Source organism: Siphateles boraxobius, unplaced genomic scaffold (genome assembly GCF_051911475.1).
Source record: "Siphateles boraxobius isolate OS27281-9 unplaced genomic scaffold, OSU_SipBor_1 19, whole genome shotgun sequence".
Classification (NCBI taxonomy): domain Eukaryota; kingdom Metazoa; phylum Chordata; class Actinopteri; order Cypriniformes; family Leuciscidae; genus Siphateles; species Siphateles boraxobius.
In genome coordinates this window covers 31,615,170-31,641,183 of record NW_027508799.1, presented here as the reverse complement: position 1 = coordinate 31,641,183, position 26,014 = coordinate 31,615,170, and the positions used below count along the sequence as shown (strand labels likewise).

General features: G+C 38.9%; 1 protein-coding gene across 2 annotated transcripts in view; it reads left to right on the top strand.

The window, feature by feature from the left end:
- dock4b (dedicator of cytokinesis 4b) overlaps positions 1-26,014 on the top strand; it is a 107,255-nt gene that overhangs the window by 70,451 nt on the left and 10,790 nt on the right. Inside the window, exons 26-48 of one of the 2 annotated variants that reach the window (XM_077235019.1) lie at positions 892-990; positions 1,084-1,178; positions 2,968-3,043; positions 3,148-3,248; positions 3,598-3,656; positions 3,728-3,876; positions 3,992-4,077; positions 4,665-4,691; positions 4,835-4,930; positions 5,204-5,264; positions 5,674-5,767; positions 7,127-7,275; positions 7,982-8,068; positions 8,415-8,519; positions 8,619-8,760; positions 9,919-10,085; positions 16,167-16,253; positions 17,126-17,302; positions 22,309-22,392; positions 23,035-23,154; positions 23,235-23,359; positions 24,366-24,486; positions 24,891-24,972. In XM_077235019.1, the coding sequence (XP_077091134.1) occupies positions 892-990; positions 1,084-1,178; positions 2,968-3,043; positions 3,148-3,248; positions 3,598-3,656; positions 3,728-3,876; positions 3,992-4,077; positions 4,665-4,691; positions 4,835-4,930; positions 5,204-5,264; positions 5,674-5,767; positions 7,127-7,275; positions 7,982-8,068; positions 8,415-8,519; positions 8,619-8,760; positions 9,919-10,085; positions 16,167-16,253; positions 17,126-17,302; positions 22,309-22,392; positions 23,035-23,154; positions 23,235-23,359; positions 24,366-24,486; positions 24,891-24,972 (2,389 nt within the window). The remainder of the gene's footprint in view (positions 1-891; positions 991-1,083; positions 1,179-2,967; positions 3,044-3,147; positions 3,249-3,597; positions 3,657-3,727; positions 3,877-3,991; positions 4,078-4,664; positions 4,692-4,834; positions 4,931-5,203; positions 5,265-5,673; positions 5,768-7,126; positions 7,276-7,981; positions 8,069-8,414; positions 8,520-8,618; positions 8,761-9,918; positions 10,086-16,166; positions 16,254-17,125; positions 17,303-22,308; positions 22,393-23,034; positions 23,155-23,234; positions 23,360-24,365; positions 24,487-24,890; positions 24,973-26,014) is intronic. The other variant, XM_077235020.1, reaches the window with a different exon arrangement.

The window sequence follows — 26,014 nt, the reverse complement described above, 5'->3', positions numbered from 1 at the left end:
ATAAAAAGGCTTTACAAAGTGAAACGTGCAAAAAAGTGTCAGAAAAAGACAGAAACAGGCCCGGAGGGCGAGGTAATTACAGCCCAGCAGTCACAGCGTTTTACACATCAAAGTCTCTCCACACAAGCAGCATGTGAATTCTGGCAGCATTCCTGCAAGATGTGACGTATTCCCCAGCGCCCCAAGGCTTTTGTGGATGTAAACCTTGCCGTACCTCATTTCAACTCCGTTTTATTCACACATTTTCGCACATACTCAGATTTATTAAAGGTTTCATGATGCAAATCAATATGGGAATTAAATATTCTTTGTTGTTTTTCTGTTTTTTTTTAGACAATGTTAGTGTTATACAAATGAATTTATATGAGCAATGTACAGCTAGACCAACATGAAATCTGATTTTTGGATGTTTTTGTGCTGATTGTGTGGAAAAATATATGTTGAAAATTCTGAATGTAAGTTTTATATATACAAGTTGCATTAAAGTGCCCCTATTCTGCTATTTTAAAGGCTCCTAATTTGTTTTGGAGTCTCCCACATTCATCCAAGGTCATAAAACAGTTTAATTTTCTCATACTATACTTTGCTGGATCATCTCTTTTCTCACTGTGTGTGAAACGGTTTGATCAAGGATTAAGTCTCTCCGAACCAGTGGTTCTCAATTTTTGACTCCAATTTTCAAAGACAATATTTGAAGGGCCCCCAGTGCAAGAAGACGGGAGTAATGATACTGGAAATGATACTGGAAATTCATCACAGGAAAAAATATATTCAAATAGAGTATAGCTATTTTAAATACCGGATTTATTGATTTTTCTGTAAAAGTACGTTAAGTTTTTTTTCTCTTTTTGTTCCTACGTATAGCATATGTTGAATGTGTCTCTTTTTCAGGGGGAGTTTGTCTCGTGTCTTTTGGCTCTGTTGAGGCATATGAAGGACAGACACTACCAGCAACTCCTGCAGAGGTTCACCAGTAAAGACGACCTGCGGGTGAGTCAATTATCAACTTTGTCTTATTGGCATCAGTTCTTTATACTCACTAAGAAACATGTGAAACATCCTCTTCTTCTCTCTCTCTCTCAGGACTTTCTCCTGCATATCTTCACTGTGTTTCGGATCCTGATAAGACCAGAGATGTTCCCCAAAGACTGGGCGGTCATGAGGCTCGTCACCAACAAGTTAGATGCTTCTTTCCTCGTCCAATTTTACATGGTGGTTTTTAGAGTCAAGGTCGTAACCATGTCTTGAACATTGGGCAGTGGGGGGACACATTTTTTAGGGAGCATAAAGAAATAGAACAGTGAAGGAAATTCTAGGTCTAATTCTATTAGAAATAATACTTTTGCATTAAAATATGCACACATGTACTTTAATTTCTATGCCTAATAAAAGAGTAGTTTGCACCACTGGATGTTACTGTCGGTGGTTTAAAGGGGTGGTAAAACGCATTTTTTCAAAGGCTTGATTGTATTTGTGGGGTGGACTGTAACATGTGTTCATGCTTCGTTTTTTTAAATTGCATTATTTTTCATATATTTTACTTTTATTCTACACTGCTCTGCCCCTCCTTGTGATCATTTCTGACTGTATGCCACCGTTACTTTTGTATTTTTAGAACGATTGTAGACAAATATTTGTCGACAGAACTATTAACCCAAAACGAACACTAAACATCGGCTGCCAAATCAAACACAGAACCATGTTTAGCATGCCTGTAGATAAACAAGCATGTAGATAAACATCAAAGCTCTAATCAAAGAATAATTTACACTAATTCCAAGTTCGCTGTTGAGATTAAAAAAAAGTTTGTAACATTAGGTGTTTGTCGGATAACGTTAAGTATGAATGAGCATTTAACAAACCAGCAGAGCCAAACAGCGTTGTCATTTGTTTACTTCCTCGCTACAACGTACAATTAACAATACGAACTATTACAGGAAAACACATCGACGAAAAATAAATCATACTTACAGGTTGTGGCCCGTAAACAAAAGCTTCTGTTCTTAAAGTTGGATTTGCTCCATCTTTCAGGACAAACCGATGTGCGAATCCTGCATTGAGCTTGCAAAGATTGTGGAAGCTTTCCTCCGTAAAATGTGCAGCACAGAGAGCGAGATTTGGGTCATAATTATGAGGGACCGTATTAAAAATTAATTGTAACCATTGATCCCTAACTCCCTCGTCCCTCGGAAGGCTGAACAAAGTGGACCTGCAACCGGGATGAAAATAACAGCAGTGTTTCGACTGCATTGCGACAACTCATCTCCAAAACAGCAATATAAAATGGCCTCGCCCCACTTATTAAGTATTCTCGGAGGAGGGGATTGTGTAAATAATGGGATTTGCTGACGTCAGCAAACCCGGAGGAATGTCGTGTAGTCCAAAAACGGTCGTTTGCTGTAGTCCTTAGAAACTGAATTTTTTAAAAGCAAATATCTCCCTTTGCTTTGAACTTTGAGCCCTGTAACTTTGCAGATGTTGTTTATGCTCAAACAGCAACATTAAACACTAGCTAAAGTTAGAAAAGTGAAATCGTGTTTTACCACCCCTTTAACATTTCTATCGTAAAAGTTAGAATGTTTCGCTATTTACATCTTACCTCACTCTCTTTCAATGTTACACTGGCGCTTCACGCTGGAATTCGCCTGTGCTTCTGGGAACAGTAAACCCCACCTACTTTGATTTAATTGGCCGTCTCAATCATTTTGACATTGACGAGCGTTGTTGGACTGCTGAGTCAGACTAGACTAAAAATTTTACTTTTCAATATTTTTGTCATCCTAACAATAAACAGTGCGCTGCGTAATGAAGTAGAGCAGAGCAAGCAAGAATTTCAAATATTGGGGGGACAATTTGGCCATTTCTAATTATTGGAGGGGACTTGTCCCCCTCAGTGTCTGTAGTGGTTACGGCCCTTTTCAGAGTATTGAAATTGTGTTCTGATGTGTGATCATGTTTGATTTACAGCATCATCATCACCACTGTGCTCTACCTGTCAGATGCTTTAAGAAAAAACTTCCTCAGTGATAAGTTTGACTACAAGGTTTGTCCTCCGTCCACTTCAGTTTGAATTCATCAGTAAAACATCTCAGTCGATCTGTTTATTTTCTCTGTGGTGCAGCCTCTAAACTCTCCGTTTCCTTGTAGGTGTGGGATTCATACTTCTGCCTGTCTGTTATCTTCATCAACCAGCCCTGCCTTCAGCTCGAGACCTTCTCTGCATCAAAGAGGAAGAAAATACTGGAAAAGTGAGTTCCTGCAACCCCTCTGAATTTTCATACTTCTCTATTATAGAGTATGCCAAAAGTCGTACGTCAAATGAATAGTATGTCTGAATTCATAAGGCTATTATGGGTTTGAATTTTTTATTTTTTGTTTGTTTCATTTACAATTGATATTTGCGTATTTCATTACTGGTGCAGAAGTGAGTTCTTCATCAAATGCAGTACATATTCGGACAGTACATGATTTCAGATGTGGCTACAGTGTTTACGTTCTTCAGGAAGTCAGCCTACAAATATCTTAGTTATATTTCGAACACTAAACTGACATAGGACGGCTTATTTAAACAGCATTTTGCGCTTTGTTTGTGTTTAGGTACGGAGACATGCGTGTCATGATGGGATGTGAGATTTTCAGCATGTGGCAGAATTTAGGTAGGACATTCCCAGTTATCCGAAAGCTTTACTCCTCCTCGTATGGGAGACGAAAGTTTCTTGTCTTGCAGGAGAACACAAGCTGAACTTCATCCCAGCAATGATCGGCCCGTTTCTGGAGGTGACGCTGGTGCCTCAGCCAGACCTGAGGAACGTGATGATCCCGATCTTTCACGACATGATGGACTGGGAGCAGCGCAGAAGCGGCAACTTCAAACAGGTAACTTCAAACAGGTCACCTAGCGCCCCCTTCTGGTCACTTATAGTACATGCAATTATCTGACTCCATAGCATGTGAAATACAGTATATTTGACATAATTTTTATTTGTAATAGGTGGAGGCAAAACTTATCGACAAGCTGGACAGCCTGTTGTCAGAGGGAAAAGGAGATGAAACATACAGAGAGCTCTTCAACAGCATGTGAGTGAGAGGACATATACACAAATAAACGGATGCAGTCCTTTGTGGGCTGAACTTTAGTTTATTGAGAAAATTTGAGATTAGAGCAAAGCAATTAGACGGTAAGTATTTATACAGGTCAGATCTCACTCATCTGTGTGATAGTGAGTGGACCAACCTGTAATTGTGTTCATGTGTGGTTTTTCTGGCTGTGTGTTTGGGTTTGTGTTTGGCCGTGAAAAAGTGTTTGCTCCCCCTCATCTGAATTCATATGCACATTTTTAACATTGTATAAGGTCTGATTTCATTGAAGATTATGGTAGGGGTGGTAAAATAGACATATAGGTTTGGTGTGTGTTTTTTTTTGTGTGTGTTTAAAGTTGCAATTCTGCTATCTTCCATCTTTGAATAAAAATATTTAAGGTTTAGGGACTTCGTGAAGGGACAATTTTATGCATATTATGATAATTGGTCTAAAAATCGAGAATCAAACAGTTTTTTCATTTTTCTGCTTTCTACTAACCATATTAACTAACTGAGTCTGAGTGGCTGTTGTTGACATTAATCTATTAATATGAATTTGTTTTGTTTATGCTGCTCTGGACTAGAATTCCTCTGTTCGGTCCATATCCTAGGTAAGATGATCAGTAATCACTGTTCTACGGGAGAGAACATGGGCATGATGTGAGAGCGTGCTGTGAGAGTGTGCAGGGAATGATGGATCATATGGTGGGCAGCTGTATGACTCGTTGTCTGCTTTTTTTGTTTTCTCTGTCAGTCTGTTGAAGAAGATCGAAAGGGAGACGTGGAGAGAGAGCGGGATATCCCTCATAGCCACGGTCACACGGCTGATGGAGCGACTGCTGGACTACAGGTGACATGGAGCAGATGCACACAGAAACACAGCAGTTGGAGACTGTAGCCAGACAAAACGAAAATGCTGCGCATTGATTTGTGGAAACCCATATCAGCGCTCAAAATATATTGACTTCTTCATGCTATATTTGTGGAAAAAAACTTCGATCTAACCTAAAGTTCTTCCCACGTTTAAAATTATTAAATTCTTTATCGTCAGATCATGATGCATTTTTACTCTAGTCACTACTTTTGGCATATGGATAAAAATTACACTCTTTCTGTTTTACAGAGACTGTATGAAGTTGGGTGAAGTTGATGGGAAAAAAATTGGCTGCACAGTCAGTCTCCTGGTATGTTTTTTATTTTTTTTTAAATAATCTTTTTTTAAATAAACCATTCTTTGTCACTTCATGTCAGTATTATTCACCCTGTACCTGCCGGTTTACACAAGCTGGTGGTCTGTTTTGTGAATAGTGTCAGTTTGGTGCTTAGTTCAAGACTGGAGTGTTAACAAGAGAAGTGATTTAGCACTTTAATTCATGGCGGAAACACAAGTCTTTTCACTGCTGAGGGCTGTATTGAGAACGACCTAGTGCTGAAGTGATTTCCTGCATTCTGCTGCTCTTCTCCAAGTCTCCGTGGTTTAGCCGTATGAATCCGTTCATAGCAACCAGAACGACACTTTAAAATAAGTGCTGAAAAAAGCACTTTAAAGCACTTCATATCCACACTCCACCACTCTTTGTCTCTTTTCTGCAGAACTTCTACAAAACGGAGCTGAATAAAGAGGAAATGTACATCCGCTACATTCACAAGCTGTATGACCTGCATCTGAAAGCACAGAATTACACAGGTACATGAGCATGACATGAACCAGATGTAGTTCAGGGATCCAGACTGCGACCAAATGGTTTGAGACCAAATTTTTCCTTCCAGTGCAACTAAACCAAATTTGCCCAACTGAGCTGCCTTTTCAGTTGCATGAGAAACATCAAATGGCAAACGAAATGAAAGCGAAACAAAACTTTGCTACTTGTTTGAGCTGTGCTGCGCGGATCGTTTTTCAGCTCGAAGCAATAATAGACAATTATAAACCATAGATATCAGATCGAACAGCGCCGATGTGAAACCAGAAGAAACATTGTGCTATGATCGACAATTCAAAGGAGGCTTTTCAGTCCACAAATCATCAACATTTTCCATGAATTTAATGTAGTAACGCTAACTGTAACCATGGGTTTGTGGCAGAAAAAGTTGAATGTTTTTAAATTATTAATTTTAGGGTTTGTACAACCTTTGAGAGTGAAATTTAAGCACTTTTCAAGGACTTTCAAGTGCTTCACACTTTTTCCAGCACTTCAGAGCTCTAAATATTATCCAATTTAAATGCTATTTTAAATGTGATGATCAAAAACATTATTTGTTCATCTATCAAAGATTGTCCCCATTTCTCAATCAAAAAATTTCAAGATGTAGGAAAGCTAACACGAGTCAAGCTAACACGAGTCAAACAAACACTTAATTGGAAAAAGGTATTATTTATTTAATAATTTAGAAATGACCACTATAGATTACCACTATACATGGTATGGTAACCAATAGATGGCAGCAGAGGAGCGCTTATTGACTTGTTAGCCATTTCCACTCCCTAATAGTTTTTTCCCGCATATTTTGCTTTTAATTTATATTTAGATATTATTGAATCCCTTTAATAAAACAAATAATCAATAAATACATTTTTGTCAAAGTTTGGCACTTTTTGTACTGAAGTATGAAAAGTCAAGAAGTCTCACGGAAAACAAGAACTTAAAATTGCAAAGAATTACACAAAGCAAGTTAAGAGCACTCCTTATATAATCACTGAAGTGCAGTATGATACTACAGAACAACAATGGTATATTTAATAAGAGTAGAATATTAATATTTTTTGTTGTTGTTAAATTTTTTATCAAACCCTATCTTAACCTCAGTGCTTTACTGTTTATTTTTTAAGAAGTAAACTTAATATTATTAGCAACTGCACTTATTAATGCAAACCAATAGTAATTTATGATTAAATTGCCTTTGTGATTAACAACTCACTCACCTCAGCGCTTCCATCTATAGAACTTCATGGCACTGGTGCCACTGCTCTCAAATATTAGTGTGGAGCCCTGTAGTTTGAGGCTACGGTTATCGGATATATTTTCTTGACGTATTTATGTGTGTGCAGAGGCCTCGTATACACTTCTTCTGTACGACGAGCTTCTGGAATGGTCCGAGAGACCACTGCGGGAGTTTCTGAGTTACCCAATGCAGAGCGAGTGGCAGAGGAAGGAGTATCTGCATCTCACCATCATCCAGAACTTCGACCGTGGAAAGGTCTGAATTTTCTGCTGTCTCCCCCTTTTTTTGTTTCACGTTTCCAGGCCCCTTTGGCTTCTCCTCACGTGGCTCCTCTCAGCCCACTATCAGATTATCAAGGGTGATTGTATTCTGAGTAGTTATCCTTTATGACTAAGTGCTACCTCAATCACTTAATCATTTGATGAGAATAAAAATCAGTGCGTTTGTTGTCTGCTCTCCTCATGGCTGGAGCCATCTGTTGTACTGGTGGATTTAGAAGGCAATTGGACTGAAACGAATCCACTTTAGAAACAATATACCTCAGAAAAAATACATGGATATTTGACAGATGACATTGACAGTTTTTTAGACGATATATGTTGCAGTTAAAAAGCATAAATGAATACAAAAGACATGGCATCATCACATTAAAAAGTGTGTATATATATATGTGTGTGTGTGTGTGTGTGTGTGTGTGTGTGTGTGTGTGTGTGTGTGTGTGTGTGTGTGTGTGTGTGTGTGTGTGTGTGTGTGTGTGTGTGTGTGTGTGTGTGTGTGTGTGTGTGTGTGTCTGTGTACTTTTTTCAAATTTAATATAATTTAATTGATCAATGTTGGGCTAGACATTGAAGAAAAGCAGCCAGCCTTGGTCCTCAAAGTGTTAATGATGCTGTAGTGACTCCTACTGCTGAATTATCAAACTGCATGTGAATTAAAGAACACCTCTCTACACCCCCCAAAGTGTTGGGAGAATGGCATCATCCTGTGCAGAGAGTTAGCGGACCAGTACGAATCCTACTACGATTACAGAAACCTCAGCAAAATGAGGGTGAGTTACAACTCTTTGTGTGATTATGACAGTTCTTTGCATTTTGCCAGTTCTTAAAGGGGTCATATCATGGAAATCAGTCTCGTTAACATAAGACCACCCACATTTACATATCAATTGGCAACTTTAGGTTTTTTGCATTACTCTTAAAGTTACAACAAAATTGTATTCAATTCAAATTTTCTGAGAAAATCATCCACAATTAATTTAATACATTTTTTAGTGCAAGAAACTTTCACTTTCAGTTGATTAATCACCACAAATTTGTAGAATATGTCTCTTTTAACTGAAAACCCAGATATTTACATAGTGTAATTTTTGCTAATAATATGATTTCAAATCACAGATGATGGAAGCTTCATTTTATGATAAAATAATGGACCAACAGCGGCTGGAGCCAGAGTTCTTCAGAGTGGGCTTCTACGGCAAGAAATTCCCCTTTTTTCTACGGGTATGTGTCATCCTGACATCCTGCAGTATATTAGATGTCACTGTCAGTAACTCTGAAGTCCACTTGGTGTCAGTATTAACCAGGACGTGTGTTGTACAGAATAAGGAGTTTGTGTGCCGTGGTCATGACTACGAGCGTCTGGAGGCGTTCCAGCAGCGCATGCTCAATGAGTTTCCTCATGCCATCGCAATGCAACACGCCAACCAGCCTGACCAGACCATCTACCAGGCTGAAGCCCAGTGTATCCTCCAGATATCTCTTGTCTTTCCCAATCACTCAAACACTAGCATGCCAAAGAGTCTTACACCTGCAGGCTTACATTTTTTTGAAGAGTCGTTCTCTTGCATTGTATAGATATTGTCCTAATTCCTCGTTAGTCACATCCATTTGCCATTACTAACTGATTTACTCATTTTACTATTAGCTATATGCATGCATTAGTCACCATTATTACTATTGCACATATTTAGAGTTACGAATTTGAACAATCCCCTAACACAAAGTATTACACTTTAGTGTGCACAAACTGTTTCCATTCAGTAAATCTGGCAGAATCCTGATGATTTAGGCAGTTTATGCTGAAATTTTGGGGTTTGAATTCCATTTGGGGTGAAATAAATTAGCAAATGTGACACCCTAACTTGTGTAAAATAGATTTCATGATGAGGATGTTAGTAATAATTCTTAATAGCACACTAACGATAACTATTAAAAATGTATAAAAGTAAAAATTCAGCGTAATAACCACTTTTCTATACACAAAAGTGGTTTTCAATGTGCTATTTTCTATAATACAGTGCCGTAACAGTGTCAGAGAGAAAGCACTACGACAAGGTTTTTCAGAACAAGCACAAGGCCAGAGTTTGCCCACTTTAAAAACATGTCCACGTGGCTGAAAATCGATCCCCAGAACACACATCAGGCGTAGAGACGGCGGGTCACAGGAGAGCGTTTGTTCAGTTGATGAGACATGTACCTGTAGGCCAGGCGCTCAGTGAATATGTGACGTCCCCTTCAGCACAATTAGATCAGACAGGGCCGGTCAAACTACACGAGCACAGCGTTTTGTTATCCAAGCCAGCGATTAATCATTGGTCTTCTTTGACGTCTGGCCTGTTTGATTCATATTTATGTGCTGATGAGACCTCATGTCTGTAAGGCACAAGATGTTGGATATTTAAACATTTGTGGGGGATGATTCCCTACTGTACTGTCTGCATTTGGACTGGGTGTGAAATAGGTGATACCACAGCAAAGTCTGTTTCATTTTTATACAGTTATACAGTATATTATCTCAAATCAAACATCATATATTATATCATATCATTATAGTAATGTTATTCAAATGTGTTTGTGTTCAAACGACACGTTGCTTGTTCCTTGACCAACCTTCATGCAGATCTGCAAATCTATGCTGTCACACCAATCCCAGACAGCCAGGACGTCCTGCAGCGTGACGGCGTTCCCGACAACATCAAGAGCTTCTATAAGGTCAACCACATCTGGAGGTTTCGCTACGACCGGCCGTTTCACAAGGGCACCAAAGACAAAGAGAACGAGTTTAAGGTGAGTTCTGTCATCATTTAGTTCTTTCACAATTTATTAACCTTTATATCATTATAAATCTGTATGGCTGTCTTTCTGCTGTGGGACGCAAAAGGAGACATTTTGAAGAATGTGCTGGTTGCTGTTTTCCATGCAGTTTCCATTAATGCTTAATAAAGCTTCGAAATAAGATACAAAACTGCCATAAAGGTACCATTAAAGTTGCTCATATGACTATATTCAATTCAATTCAATTCAATTCAAATTTATTTGTATAGCGCTTTTCACAATACACATTGTCTCAAAGCAGCTTTACAGAAATTGCATTTCGGAAATGTACATAGAAAAATACAGTTAGTTAATCAAGTATTAATTTATGGCATAACATATCGCCGGCTTTGAGTCGTCTCTTCACAGGCGTCGAGTCGTCTCTTCACAGGCGTTGGGGCATCTGAAGTCTCCGTGAGAGGCTGGATACAAACTGGAGCTGACGAACGCTATTTACCTCGGGACTAGCGTCCCGAGATAACAGCAGAAAGGCAGATGGGAAATAATTAGCATAGCTGATGTTCATAATGTTAATGCATTCGAACTGATTCAGCAGTATCAAAGGTTAAGCATTAAGTGAATGCTTGGTTAAAGAGATGCGTCTTTAATCTAGTTTTAAACTGGGACAGCGAGTCTGAGGCTCGTACAATATCAGGAAGGCTATTCCAGAGTTTAGGAGCTAAATGCGAGAACGCCCTCCCTCCTTTAGTGGACTTAGATATCCTAGGAATGACCAGAAGCCTCGAATTTAGTGATCTTAAAGAGCGCGATGGATTGTATGGCGATAGAAGGTCTGTTAAATACACAGGAGCTAAACCATTTAGGGCTTTATAGGTCAGTAGGAATACTTTGTAATTGATACGTAACTTAATAGGTAACCAGTGTAGAGATGATAAAATAGGTGTTATATGATCATATTTTCTTGATCTAGTAAGAACTCTAGCAGCTGCATTTTGCACTAACTGTAGCTTGTTAATTGAGGATGTAGGACAGCCAGCTAATAAAGCATTACAGTAATCTAGTCTCGAGGTCATGAAAGTATGAACTAACTGTTCTGCATCAGAAACAGATAGCATGTTGCGTAGCTTAGCAATGTTTCTAAGGTGGAAAAAGGCTGTTCTTGTAATATATGAAATATGATTTTCGAAAGTCAAGTTGCGGTCTAGTATAACACCCAGGTCTTTTACTGTAGTGGACAAAGTAACAGGACATCCTTCTAAATTAAAGTTGTATTGTAAGGGATTTTGTGGGTAGTTTTTTGGACCAATAAGTAGTACCTCCGTTTTATCTGAATTTAATAGCAGGAAATTACACGTCATCCAGCATTTTATATCATTTAGACACTCTGTCAATTTAGATAAGTTAGTGTTTTCATCTGGTCGTGATGAGATATATAATTGAGTGTCATCAGCATAACAGTGGAAATTAATTCCATGTTTTCTTATAATATTACCAAGTGGCAGCATATATATTGAGAATAGCAGAGGGCCTAACACCGATCCTTGCGGCACTCCATAGTCTACTGACGTTATCTTTGATTTTTCCCCATTTAGACAGACAAAATGGTAACGGTCTGATAAGTAAGATCTAAACCAGCTTAATGCCTGTCCCTGAACACCAGTGTAGTTTTGTAGTCGATCCAGGAGTATTTTATGATCGATAGTGTCGAACGCAGCGCTTAGATCGAGTAGAACTAGTATTGAGATACAGCCTTGGTCAGAAGCTAAAAGTAAATCATTTGTAATTTTAACTAGCGCAGTTTCTGTGCTATGATGCGGTCTGAATCCCGACTGGAATTTTTCATAGATATCATTTTCTTGTAAGAAAGAGCACAATTGAGCGGACACAATTTTTTCTAGTATTTTAGACATAAATGGAAGATTTGAGATGGGTCTGTAATTTGCTAAGTTATTTGGATCTAATTGCGGTTTCTTAATGAGAGGTTTTATTACTGCCAGCTTGAATATTTTTGGAACATGACCTAAAAATAAAGACGAGTTAATAATATTAAGAAGAGGCTCTTCGACTACAGGTAACACTTCTTTCAGTAGTTTAGTGGGTATTGGATCTAATAAACATGTTGTTGGTTTCGATGCAATGATAAGTTTATTTAGCTCTTCCTGTCCTATAGTTGTAAATCGGTGTAGTTGTTCTAGAGGGGCCATAATTGAGGCTGAATCATAAGACATCATAGAGGATTGTATATTTACAATTGTGTTTCGGATGCTTTCTATTTTCTCATTGAAGTAATTCATAAAATCATTACTACTATATTGTAATGGAATATTTTGCTCTGGTGATGTTTGTTTATTTGTTAGTCTAGCCACGGTGTTGAATAAAAACCTTGGATTATTTTGGTTATTTTCTATTAGTTTGCGGAGATGCTCAGCCCTTGCTGCTTTTAGAGCCTTTTTATAACGTGACATACTGTCTTTCCACGCGATTCTAAAGACCTCTAAATTAGTTTGTTTCCATTTACGCTCTAAGTTACGAGTTTCTCTCTTGATTGCATGCGTAGCACTGTTGTACCATGGTGCTTTAGTTTTCTCTCTTACCTTTTTTAATCTAATTGGTGGAACAATATCTAGTGTACTAGAGAACATGGTGCTCAAACTGCTAGTCATTTCCTCTAGTTCATCTGTTTGTTTGGGTGCACTGCGCAGCTGAGATAGATCAGGTAAGCTATTTGAGAATCTATCTATAGTGGTTGGAAGGATTGTTCTGCCTGGTCTATAACGTGGCGCAACGTGACAAATTTCAGCAGTACGTATTATACAAGTTACCATGTAATGATCAGTGAGATCATCACTTTGCGGTATAATATTTATATCAGTTGGATTGGTTCCATATGATATAATTAAATCTAGTGTATGATTTAGACGATGAGTGGGACCGCTGACGTTTTGCGTGACCCCAAAGGAGTTTAATAAATCTGTAAACGCAGTCCCTAACGCATCATTTGTGTTATCTACGTGTATGTTAAAGTCTCCAACAATTATTGCTTTATCGACATTGACCAATAGATCTGAGAGAAAGTATGCAAACTCTTTTAGGAAGTCAGCATAGGGCCCTGGAGGTCTATATAGGGTAGCCAAGGCTAGAGATAATATGGATTTGTTTCTTGCATCTAAGAGCGTAACATTTAGCACAAGTACTTCAAACGAATTAAACCTGTGACCTGTTTTCTGAGTAACATTAAGAATATCTCTATAGATTGTTGCAACCCCGCCGCCACGAACGATCAGACGGGGCTCATGCTTATAACAGTATCCTGGTGGAGTAGACTCATTTAGACCGAAATAATCATTTGGTTTAAGCCAGGTTTCAGTAAGGCAAAGTACATCGAAACTATTATCTGTGACCATTTCATTTACAATAACCGCCTTAGGTGTGAGCGATCTAATGTTTAGAAGACCTAGCTTTAGAAATTGTTTTTGTTCACTGATATTTAGATTTTCTGGTTTAATTACAATAAGATTTTTGCTAGATCCTACACTAGATTTATTGTTTGGCCTCACTAAGCGAGGAATAGACACAGTTTCTATATAATGTTCTACACTACTAATATTCCAATAGTTCTGAAGTCATTTAAGAGCTTTGTGTGATAAACAGACCTCTAGTGAACTGCAGCAAATTGTTGAATGATTGTTGAATCAGAGAGTTGAACTTGAGAACTGGGTCATTCTGATTTGTTCATTCATTAATACCTGTTTTTTTTTTACATCACTACATGAACTTTCAAGAATGTACCAAGTAAATCTGGGCTGCTTGCAAATAGTTCTCTTACGAGAGGTTCTCTCGTATTGCGTAAGTTTAGCTTACGCTACGGGAAAGATTCATCTTCTCGAGATACTGAAGCCAAAAAATTATCCTTAATTTTGTATTCCTTGTCAACGCAGTGCAGCAGCTAGCAGACCTAGAGCAGGCCATCTCGCGTGCTCATTGGCTGCCCTGCGGGCAACTGCTGCAGCCTACCAGTGAGCCCGGCGTGACGTCACGCCCAATGAAGGGCGCCCGCGCCTTCATAGCGTCACAGCCCGCCAGAATGGGCGTGGCTTAGCGTATAACGCTAGGGGCTGTAGGCTGAATTCCCTGATTTTCGTCTCTTCAGCGAGCTCTTCGCATCGCTGGATCTGAGAGAAGCCACCGCCGCCGTCGAACAGCGGACAGCCAGCTTAGGAGAGCGCTGAGGAAGCCGGCCGTCTTCGCCACCTTCAGCCATCCGTGCGAGCTATGCTATCCGGCGACGTATCCTTTACCTTGCTAAAACCTATTCTAAAACCTATTCTAAAAGAGCAGCGAGTGTCTTTTTTAAGACGCCTCGCACTTCCGGCTGTGAAGCGATTCCGCTGTCGACCCTGCGGGCTCGACTCGAAGCCTTCAACACCCCCCGCCTCTCCTCACCGACGCGCAGCTGCTGTGGATGGTCTCATGTGGATGCTTGGCGCGCACGGCGTTGACAAAGTGTTCCCGTAGCGTAAGCTAAACTTACGCAATACGAGAGAACCTCTCGTAAGAGAACGATACTCGGTTACTAACGTAACCTCGGTTCTCTCTAGAGAGGGAACGAGTATTGCGTAACCGGCTGTGCTCGCGCCACGAGCGACTTCGCTTCAGTCGACGAAAACCAGGGAATTCAGCCTACAGCCCCTAGTGTTATACGCTAAGCCACGCCCATTCTGGCGGGCTGTGACGCTATGAAGGCGCGGGCGCCCTTCATTGGGCGTGACGTCACGCCGGGCTCACTGGTAGGCTGCAGCAGTTGCCCGCAGGGCAGCCAATGAGCACACGAGATGGCCTGCTCTAGGTCTGCTAGCTGCTGCACTGCGTTGACAAGGAATACAAAATTAAGGATAATTTTTTGGCTTCAGTATCTCGAGAAGATGAATCTTTCCCGTAGCGTAAGCTAAACTTACGCAATACTCGTTCCCTCTCTAGAGAGAACCGAGGTTACGTTAGTAACCGAGTATCGATTCAGTGAATAACAACTTAAATTTCCATCTGATTCTTACACAAAGCTATTTTTTGACTTTTTAGTGTTTGTAATTTAGTGCACAAGTCGTCATATGAACCACTTTTATGGTGCTGTCCATTTGAAGCTTGAATGCTCCTGTCTACGTTCATTGTAAATGCATGAGCAAAAATGACCATTACATTCAAAATGTGTCGATGGTAGAAAAAAGTAATGAGGGTGAGTAAATAATGTGCAAGTTTTTCATTCTGGGGTGGACTATTCCATCTTTTTGTTTTCATCTCTTGCGTATCACTCTTCCTCTTCTCTCTTGTGTATTCATTCCTTCACTTCTAGCGTCTGGTGGCCATTGTGTGTGTGTGTGTAGAGCTCAGGTGTTCTCTCACATGCTGCATTATTCACAGCCTCGGTCCAGAGAGGCTAATTAAAGTTTTAGGAGCTGAGAGACCCGCTCCTTCCAAATATCATTTCCCTTCCCCTCTCACTCAATATATCCAGCCCAGACAATCATAGCCTCGCCGCGGATTCGATCCACCGCAGGGTTAGATTTCCCCCAACCTCCGGTGGTTACCGTGTTTGAAATAAACTGTTTAGCCTGCCAGATATTATATTTTCAGAGACACCGGGGGTACTCACCACCCCGGTCCACTTACCGCCCAGTAATAATGTCTGAAAATCTCATTTAGAGGTAAACTTCGGCTGAGACGCTATCCATATGATACGATTATATTGGACTGAGGAGGTTTTGAATATCACAATCAAGCATCTGAAGTTCTGACAGAGCTTCCTCCGTTATACATGCGCCAGCTCAGGTTAATTCTCAGGCTGTGCTGGATGGGAAATGAATTTATGAATGTGAAATTTAATATGTGGAGCAGTGTGGGTTGATAAACAGACTATGTTCCTGAGAATGAGCTGTTTAAAGTGTAGATTTAATGATATGTATTATACATACTGAAGGAGGAAAGTCACCCGTTCCTTGGAATATGTTGTAGTCACTTTGCATTATGGGATCTCTTGGACTTTCTCTGACGGGTTTGAACTCCAATGTGTGTCAATGAGCGTTTGCTTTTGAATTTCAGAGCCTGTGGGTAGAAAGAACGACATTAACGCTTGTTCAGAGTCTCCCAGGAATCTCCCGCTGGTTTGAAGTGGAGAGGAGGGAACTGGTAAGGAGATCTCCCATTAAACTTGACCTTTTGTATGGTTCTCACACTCACTGCTTTAGGTCAGAGACAAACTCTAGCAAATACTCAAATGCTTAGCCAATGGATTGTGTGTGTGTGTGTGTTCTTGTATTATGTACTTATTGTGCGTTTTTGGTAGAAAAACTCAATACACTGGGGAGTGTACTTTCAAAGTAGACATAGACTATTAATTGTTTGAATGATATTTTTATCAATATTCACACTTTTTAACCTAATTAATTAATTATTCTACCAATAAATGACACCATTAGGTGGGTCACTAAGCAGAACCTTAACTTAATGTATTGCAAAATAAACATATTTAATTAGATCACAAAATTACTCATTAAAATGATGGCACTACTACTCCTACTAATCTATAATAATAATAATCTGCATCACAATTAAAATGCATCATATTTTTTTTATGAAACTTGCCCACATTCAAGTTATGATAAAAAAATAATGCATGAAGCTAGAATAAAATATATATTTGTTTTTTGTTTAAAGCAGAGGCTCTGTTGTTTCTTTTGATATATTGTATACCTGTGGAGTAAATTTAATGCATCCTTGCTGAAACTATTATTTTTGAATGGTAGTGTGTCAAAAAGCCAATGGAAAAAATTGGTTCTGCATATTACTGATTTAAAAAAAAGGAAATCAATAACAATCACAATAATATTTTTTAAACTAGAAGCTTTTACACTCCCATGCTTGAGCAGAGTATGTTTCAGCTGTACAAAATTAATTTGTTGCTCTTCCAAAGTTCTCCAAACATTGAATGAAAGTTTTTTTCAACCACTGTTTCTTAGTTTGTTGGTGAACTTCCCTGTTTTTTTTTTTTTTGGCTACAGGTGGAGGTGAGTCCGCTAGAGAACGCTATTGAGGTCATCGAGAACAAGAACCTGCAGTTGCGGACGTTGATTACGCAGTGTCAAACACGGCAGATGCAGAACATCAACCCCTTGACCATGTGTCTCAACGGAGTCATCGACGCCGCTGTCAACGGAGGTCTCGCTCGCTATCAGGAGGTTTGTTTTCTTGTTAAATTGCACTAATTCACTGTATATTATATGTATTCCATATCCCCACTGATGTAAGATCACCTCACGTTTTAAAAAATGTATACACACTCTCTCAAGGTTGTCTCTCGGTGTCCTCTGTCAGAGAACACAGAGCCTTCAGATGGCCGAAGGGAATTCTGGAATACCTTGAGAGTTTAGCTTGTCCGAAAGGGAATATCTTACATAACTACAGAAACAGCAGCATTGAAATAAGAATCATTCCCCTTGTGAAACCCTGGAAAAAAAATCTATATAATCTCAAAGAAGTCATATGCTGTGCGAATACAACAGATCTTTCCAGATTGTATGAATGGCTTGTTGCATAGCAACCTTGCTTTAGTGTCACTGCAGATTTTACCTTGATAGACTGGTAGAGCAGCTATAAAGAAGATAGTCGACTGTATACATGCAAGGTTTGTGTTTGTACATGTTCCAGAAAGTACGTTTGCGTTAAATTCTTTTCATGTAGGCTGTTCAGATACCGCCCTCGCCGAGTGTCCTGAGGCGAAGGGTCATGGTATGAGCAGCAGTTAATGTTTTTGGATCGCAAACATGACAGAATTACCAATTAGTTGTTTATTGAGCGTTCCAGCTGTTGGCATTAATATTTGCTTGTGTTTCTGCACTTTAAGGTCAGCCCTCAAGGAAATTCCACTCTAAAATTCCTCTCAATTTCAAGATCTAGCTCTTAATTAGCTCATCCCCTACCGTTTTTTTAAACCTTCTTGACATCTGTGTCTTCTTTAGAAGCTCAAGGAAAGATTTGTTTTAGTAGGGCAGAGGTATGTGTATTCCATTCCTTAAATTATCGCAAAAACAATTCACAAGTACACCTGTTATTGACCGTTCGCCAAGACCCGCCCCCTTTAGTTACTGTTGCCATGTCCGACAAGCCACGCCGCTCTTACGCCACACACCATGTTTTCACACAGTGAAAAATACATTGCGGAGCTGAGGACACTGACAAGATCAAGACAAGACAAGATGGGGGTGGTGATGGCGCAGTGGATAAGACACATGCCTTTGGTGTGGGAGACCCAGGTTCGAATCCACTGTGAGACACCAATGTGTCCCTGAGCAAGACACTTAACCCCTAGTTGCTCCAGAGGCGTGCGACCTCTGACATATCTAGCAATTGTAAGTCGCTTTGGATAAAAGCGTCAGCTAAATGAATAAATGTAAATGTAAATGTACAACGTGCTGACAGACAGGACAGACCAGGTTACTTTTGATATAAAACAAAGTCTCAACTTTCAAATTTAGTCATTTTTTTAAAGAAATTTAAACGATAAATAAATACGGAAAGACATCAGTACACTCAGTATTTCAATTTCAAATCCACCGACATTAACCCTCTGAGGTCGGCGCGCGATAGTCTCGCTTTTTTTCTTATCAGTGCAAAAGAAACTCAATATACTCTGTTGATTTTGATCTTACATATTAAGTGTTGTACATCATTAGATCCTGATAAGTGTCTATTTTTTTTGTGGATACTCACAATAAAAATAAAGTGTTGTGCTTGTCGCCAAATAAAGAAAAACAAACATGATGCGCGTTCTGCCTTCTCTCTGTCAGTTAAGTCCATTCTGGAACACGTCCGAAAATTAACTGTAATTCCGCGAATACTTGTCATACAGGCAAGAGTGTTTTTCCATAATGAAGCTTGAACTCTCTTCTTTTAAATAAATTAATTTATATAAAAAAACAAGTATTCTCAGTTTATGTAATCTGTATGAAAAGAGAGAAATGTCAGTCTTTTTCTTTCCAGCTCATTATACCTGATTACGTGTTAATGTGCCACGCCCACGGAGAGCGCGCGGTATTCAAACGCAAATGATCTAAGGCACGCCATTCAAACATGCCAACGCCCACCTGCTGGATTATAAAACGCATCGTGTTCAGTAAGTATCTTACTAGAGCTGTGTACACAGTGTATCCCTACGCTGTGAGGAATAATACTATCTAATAACCCTGGAAAATGTATCAGAAGTGCTGGTAGTTTCATTTCGCGGAGCAACGGATCCAGCTGATGTAGTAAGTCATTTATTCTTAAGTGCTTTGTTCTAATCGCGATATTGAATAGTGTCTGACTGTAAACCGCAAAAAGACTATTTAAATATGAATTGCGTGTCTGTGTGTAGGCTAAATGATGAATGAACGGCACAGGCGTGTGCGCGCTTTGTTTACTACAGTTATACAGTGCGTTTCTGTGCCGTTCATTAACTCTCGCACCTACATTAGTAAACGTTATGTTTACATGAACACATCCAAACTATATTGCTATAGCCTACTAAGATGAGTAAAAATAGACTGAAATATGTTGAAATAAAATGTCTGTATAAGCAACAAACTGCAAATTCACATGTATATGCTAATATATCATACACAATATGTTACAAATTTTGTAACAAAGACTAAATATGAATGTTTAGACAAGATTTTGTGATTAGTTTTGGATAGATTATAAAGTTTTGACTGTAAAAAAAGACTACTGTCACATTAAATAGTTACGCTTTTGTTCACCAATTTCTGCTCATATTTAAATATACTATAGTATGATGTTTTGTCAAAAATAAAGTAGGTATATTGAATTATCAACTAAGATGTTATTATAGTGTTTGTTCCAATATTCAAACTAATGAATCCTTACCTTTTTTAATGCGTATGAAAAAATGTATAGTTTTTACAAAGAAGTACACTTGAAATATTGTTAAAATTGTAATTGTTGTTGTAATTGTAACCTATTTGTAATTGGTTACAATTTCTAATTGTAAAATATGTATATATAGATAATTTCTTTTGTCCTTGCATTCTTTGGGACCCAGTGACACACCTGTGTGAAAGGGCTAATTAATATGCAGCTCATTATGTATGTGGCACATTATCCGGCCTTTGTCTTCTCAGGTGTGAACACGCCTCCACGCATATTGCCTTTCCAAACAAAAGGTGTCTTATAAAATGTAAATCAATGTATTGTTTTGTGTAAATGATTAGGCAGGATGATTTTCAGATCATTTTGAAGCAAAAATTCTAGGCAACAACACCCATTAGTCAAAAGTCTTGTGGACACATATTTAGTATGTGTTTTGTTGCCTTATTTTACACTTTAAGTTTTATTTTTTTTCAATAACCACGCATAAACATTATTCTCTAAAAAATACAAACATGTACATACATGTTGCTCACATATTACGGTAGCCCCGTTTGTGCTATATAGAGTGAATTTACACCTTTTCCATTAACATGTTTATAAATAACTGAAAAAAGCACAAATGTCAGAGCATGTCACCTCAAGGACCCCGAAAACCCCTTAGACCTCAGAGGGTTAATCTACTAACTCTCCTGAATGCTTTGTCGGACAAAAATGGTGGATTTGGCGGATGGCGGATTATGATTGGTCAGATCGCCTGTCAATCAAAGTCCCTGTGAAGGGTGAATTGCTCCTGAGCTCATCAAATTCAAATGATGTTCGTCTACTGGCAATCTGCAGCAATACAGGCAGCCACAATAACATTTTCCCGTAGCGTTTGGTCGGTGTTTTGTTCAGAGAGAAATTTGTGTTAAATTTTGTGTTGTTGCTGGCGTACACTGTGCGATTTCAGACACTCGGGAGGACGTGAGCCATTGCACATGTTGTGAGTCAGTGAACATGGTAATCATGTCAAAGCAGCTGGAACACGGCACGGCTGTACTTCAAGGCAAGGCAAGGCAATCGTGTAACATAGGACAGTAAGTGATGTGGGTGTAAACCTCACTCCTCTGGTCTCAAGAGGCACGCTAGCAACTGACGCTAAATGCTGCGGTCTTTAGTGTCCTTGTTAGCACCACGGTTCGAATCCTTCTCGGAGCGGGTTGAGTAGGACCAGTTACAGTTGGTGCCGTGACCCGGATGGGAGTGAGGTTTGGGGGGTGAGTGTAATGTAGGCCAGTAATTGCTGTTCGTTTAAACCTGACATCAAGAGGTGTGTTAGCGACTAATTTCGCGCTAAACACGGTACACTGGCACTTTCAATATTAATGCTTTATCTTCGGATGTGTGTGTGTGTGTGTGTGTGTATGCGCACATTGTGGTTGCAGCCACATGGGCTGTAATAATAGTCATGGATATAGCGTATGTGACATGATTGTGTATGATTTGGCAATAGGAGACAGCCAATGCACTGGTCAAAACTGGGCTGACTCCCTGAATTTGTATAAAAATTATCAGGAGTTCAGGAGGTGGTCATAATTTCTCTTACACAATGCGAGCCGCGACCATACGAGCATCAACGATTTTCACGCGATTTCTCCAGAGAAAAAAAAATCGCCTGCAAGCTCGTACGACATCAAAAATCATACTGTGTATGCCTGGCTTTTGTAAGCCATTTTTTATTTGTATTTTATTTCATTCCCTTCCTAAAAACTCACAGACGTTCTCTCAAAAGATCCCATAACTCAAATATGCTGGTCCCTTTGTTGCTAAAAAACCACTGACAGTGTGAACTCCTTCAGTGATCGGCAGGCATAGCGTGCATCTGCAATTACATTGTGCATCTGCCGGTAGCATTCCCTTGGCCTTAAGGGCAAATGTCATGTTCAGGGCAATGGGAAAATCTGCATGGTGGAATCTTTGAAGTCTGAGAGTTTCCCTCCTGAAGCCTCTGCTCTCCCACTGTCTCTTTGGAGATACCCGCACATCTTCCTTTGAACAGATCGGACACAGATACACTGTCTGTTCTCTCTCCTTCCCCCTTTTTCTTAGAAGATCTGAAGACATGGATGTTTTTAAGCTCAAATTTTGCTTTTTATTTGGTTGCAGCTCTTATTCCCCATTTAACTGAAAAACAGAAAGTTAATCAAGTTATAATTTGACTAATCGGTGAAAACATGCATGATATTGTTTGCTGAAGGTAAATATAACTCACACCACAAAATGTGGAGGCTGGTGAGGCACAATGCATTGTTTAAACAGTGCAATTCTGTGTTTCTCACAGGCGTTTTTCGTGAAGGACTACATCATGAATCACCCCGAAGATGGAGACAAAATTGGTCGTCTCCGAGAGCTCATGTTTGAGCAGGTTTGTCTCAAGAAACCAAATCTAATCTACACCAGATTTCACACACATTTATGTTTTATTGTCATCAATTTTCCACTCATGTTTGGGATTTAGCCGTTACGTTCTACACAAGCCTGGTTTCTGTAGGTGTCACTTCTTCCCTACATGCTCGTGCTGCTTAGTAACCAGAAACTCTCCAGAGCTGAGCACATGATGCTGATGTCTAGACAGTAACCATGGATATAAGCCAGTTACAAGCATGAAAGTGAACTTTTAAAGACTGAAGGGGGAAAAATATTTTGCTGATCATTTAATTATGAAGCAAGCAGTTTTAAAGACAACGTGTAAGAATAATGGATGCTGTTTGCTTCTTTAATAAATGTCTTTCATCTTATTGCTCTTGATTTGTCAGTATGTTATTTTAAAGAACGTTGAACATTTTTATAGTTTTCAATCAAAATGTAGCGACTTTTACTATCCTGCTGATGTTTAAAGCCCAAGTTCATGGGCAGGGAAAAATATTAGCCAATAATGGATAAAGTCAAGTCTCCTCCCTACATTATTCAGCACTAAATATTCTGTTTTACTGAAATGAGTCACATCACGGAGGTTAAATGCATTGTGAGTACTATTGTCTTTAAAGGCTCATCGTTTCTCCATCAGGCTCACATACTGGAGTTTGGTTTGACAGTACATGAGAAGTTTGTACCTCAGGACATGCGGCCCCTGCACAAGAAACTGGTGGATCAGTTTCATCTCATGAAATCCAGCCTCGGCATACAGGTACAAATCAGAGTAACTACAGTCGGGTTCCCAAGCCGTTCCTTGTGCGCTAATTTTTCTCTCTCTCTTATGGCCTGAAGGAATTTCCGGCCTATGTGCGAGCCAGCCCGATCCACTTCACCAATGGAAGCCCTCGAGCTGGAAGAAACTCAGCGCCCAATATAATGAGTCCAGAGGGAGGAGCGCGTGTGGTGTCACGCCGCAGGTGAGAAACTCTTTCTGGGGATTTTGATGTCCCCGTTTAGATATTCTGTTGATTAAAAGTAACATTACACCTACTTTAATTAACTCTCATTCGAATATTAGACTGTCTGCTTAATAGTAATTTTCCAAGTACATATTAATGTATTCTACTAACCCGAACCCTAACAGTCTACTAATATCTTACTAATACCCTAATGAGAGTTAGTTGACATGTAGGTGCAAATGCACCCCCAAAAAGTTAACAGAATGTCTAAAGGGGACCATCAAAATAAAGTGTAACCCTTTTCGGGTCAACCAATAGGGTTTTTTCATTGGTTAGTGCTGATATCTAGGGAACAGAATAGCTAATAGCAGCCATAATGTCCTTATGTAATATAATTAGAGATGGAAAAAAAATATATTGTGAATATTTTTTTCTCACTTGCTGTGGATAGTATTATATGCTCGTATTTGTTCCACTGACTCCTCTTTATTTATTTATTTATTTATTTATTTACTCATTAATAGTACTAATAGTTATAATGAACGAATGAAATACTGATAGAGTATTTTTTATTTTATTATATTTTGTAGTATAATGATGATTTTATGTCAAAAAGCCAATTTAAAAATTGTAATAATAGACAATTTATTTAGATTTTTTGTCTTCTTAAACTCCCCAATTGTAATATTTACATAAAACATTTTATTATAATGATGACACAGACAACTGTTTTGCAACTAAACCTTTGTTTACACAAAATTTATTCAAGATATTTGAAAGCAGAAAATGTTTAAACTATTAATGTATTAACTATTAAAACTATTAATCGACCAGTCATTCAATAATGATTACTAGCAAATGTAGATAATGTCAGAATATTGGCTGATTGATGACTAATTTCTTTCTACGCTTTTAATAATCAGAACTTTACTAATCTTCTAGTACATTCTACTCTAATTGTCACCAGAAATTGATACTACTTGTTATGAAGTCATTCTTATTGTGTTTTTATTGTGTTATTTAGTCCCCTAAGCTACCCAGCAGTCAACCGCTACTCTTCATCCTCGCTGTCATCGCAGGCGTCCAATGAAGTGAGCAACATCACAGGCCAATCAGAGAGCTCTGATGAAGTCTTCAACATGCAGGTGAGTGCACAGGACTGCCACTGTCACACACACACACACACACACACACACACACACCGGCAGAACCTCTATTCTCTCTCGCTGTCTTTCATATTTCCTCCTAATCTCCCTCTTTTTTCTTGTTCTTTTTCCTTGCTTCTTTTTCCTTCCTATTTGCCCTCTCTCTGTTTTCATCTGTCTCACACATCCCCACTTAATCCTTCCTGTCTCGCTCTGTCTTTTCTCTCACTGTGAGAATCGGATTTGAAGGTGAATTATAGACTGGATGGACAGATCATTTAACTTTTTTCTTTTATCCCAGACCGAATGATTATTTTACAACCTGTTAATATTATAAACCATGAACAAAGTATAGAAAATTGTGATCTCTTTCTTATGTTTCTCACGTTTTCTTCTCTTTTCAGCCAAGTCTGTCTAGCTCAAGTCTCAGCTCCAATCACTCGGCCTCTCCCAACGTAACCAGCTCGGCTCCGTCCAGTGCCAGAGGTGAGAAGAGTCTGTCCACTCTCAGAGCAGCCATACCAAACCTTTGCTCTTTTGAAATAAAAGCTTGATGTAGACATACTGCAATGTTCATACAGCAAAGCTGCTGAGGTTTGATGTGGCACAATACCACGTGTTAAATATGTACAACGGACTGTGTGCTTGCAGTGCATTGACCAATCATTTTCTTTAATTTTATACTTGCATGAAGCATTTTTGACAGGGTTAGAAAGGGTACATTTAAAACAATTTTTTTTGTTACAAGATGCCTTAAGTAAAAATGTATAAGTACACAAGTAGACTTTATTTATCATAATTGTGACTTTATTTCTAGTATTTGAGACTTTATATTTCACAATGCAACATTATCTCCCTTTTTGTAACATTATATTACAATTTGGACTCATAATTGTAAGCATATTTCTCATAATTGAGTCTTCGTATTTCACAGTGTGATTCATATTTGCAACTTCATATCAAAATGTTCATGTTATTTCTCATTTTTGACTTCTTAGATTTTGGACTTATAATTGCGAATTTTGGTTACACTTTATTTTAAGGTGTCTGTGTTACAGTGTTACATTATACATGTACTGAGTAATAATAATTTACTACATGTACTTGTACATGTACATTTCTCATAACAGAGTGATTGCGACATTGGATTTGCAACTTTAAAGCTACAATATGTGATTTGTTTTCGCCGCTAGGGGTCTCTAACCTCTTACAATAACAAAGGGCGTAGGTTGATGATGCATAAGCGGAATCATGAAACTTGTCATCATGCCGATGGATCTAATAATGTTTATGGATGAGTGAATACATTGATGTTTTTAACATGACTGTGGAATGAAGCAGGGCGTGATTGCTAATAAGAGATATCAGCACCACACGCGAGTCCCGCGGATATAAAGGAATAAGGACATTTCATTCTACCTAACTTACCCGCAAGTGCTGAATTACTAATCACACAGGTCAGTTTATTTGACGAATTAAACTTGTGAGGTAACGCAGCGCTGTTTCACTTGGTCTACACTATCATACT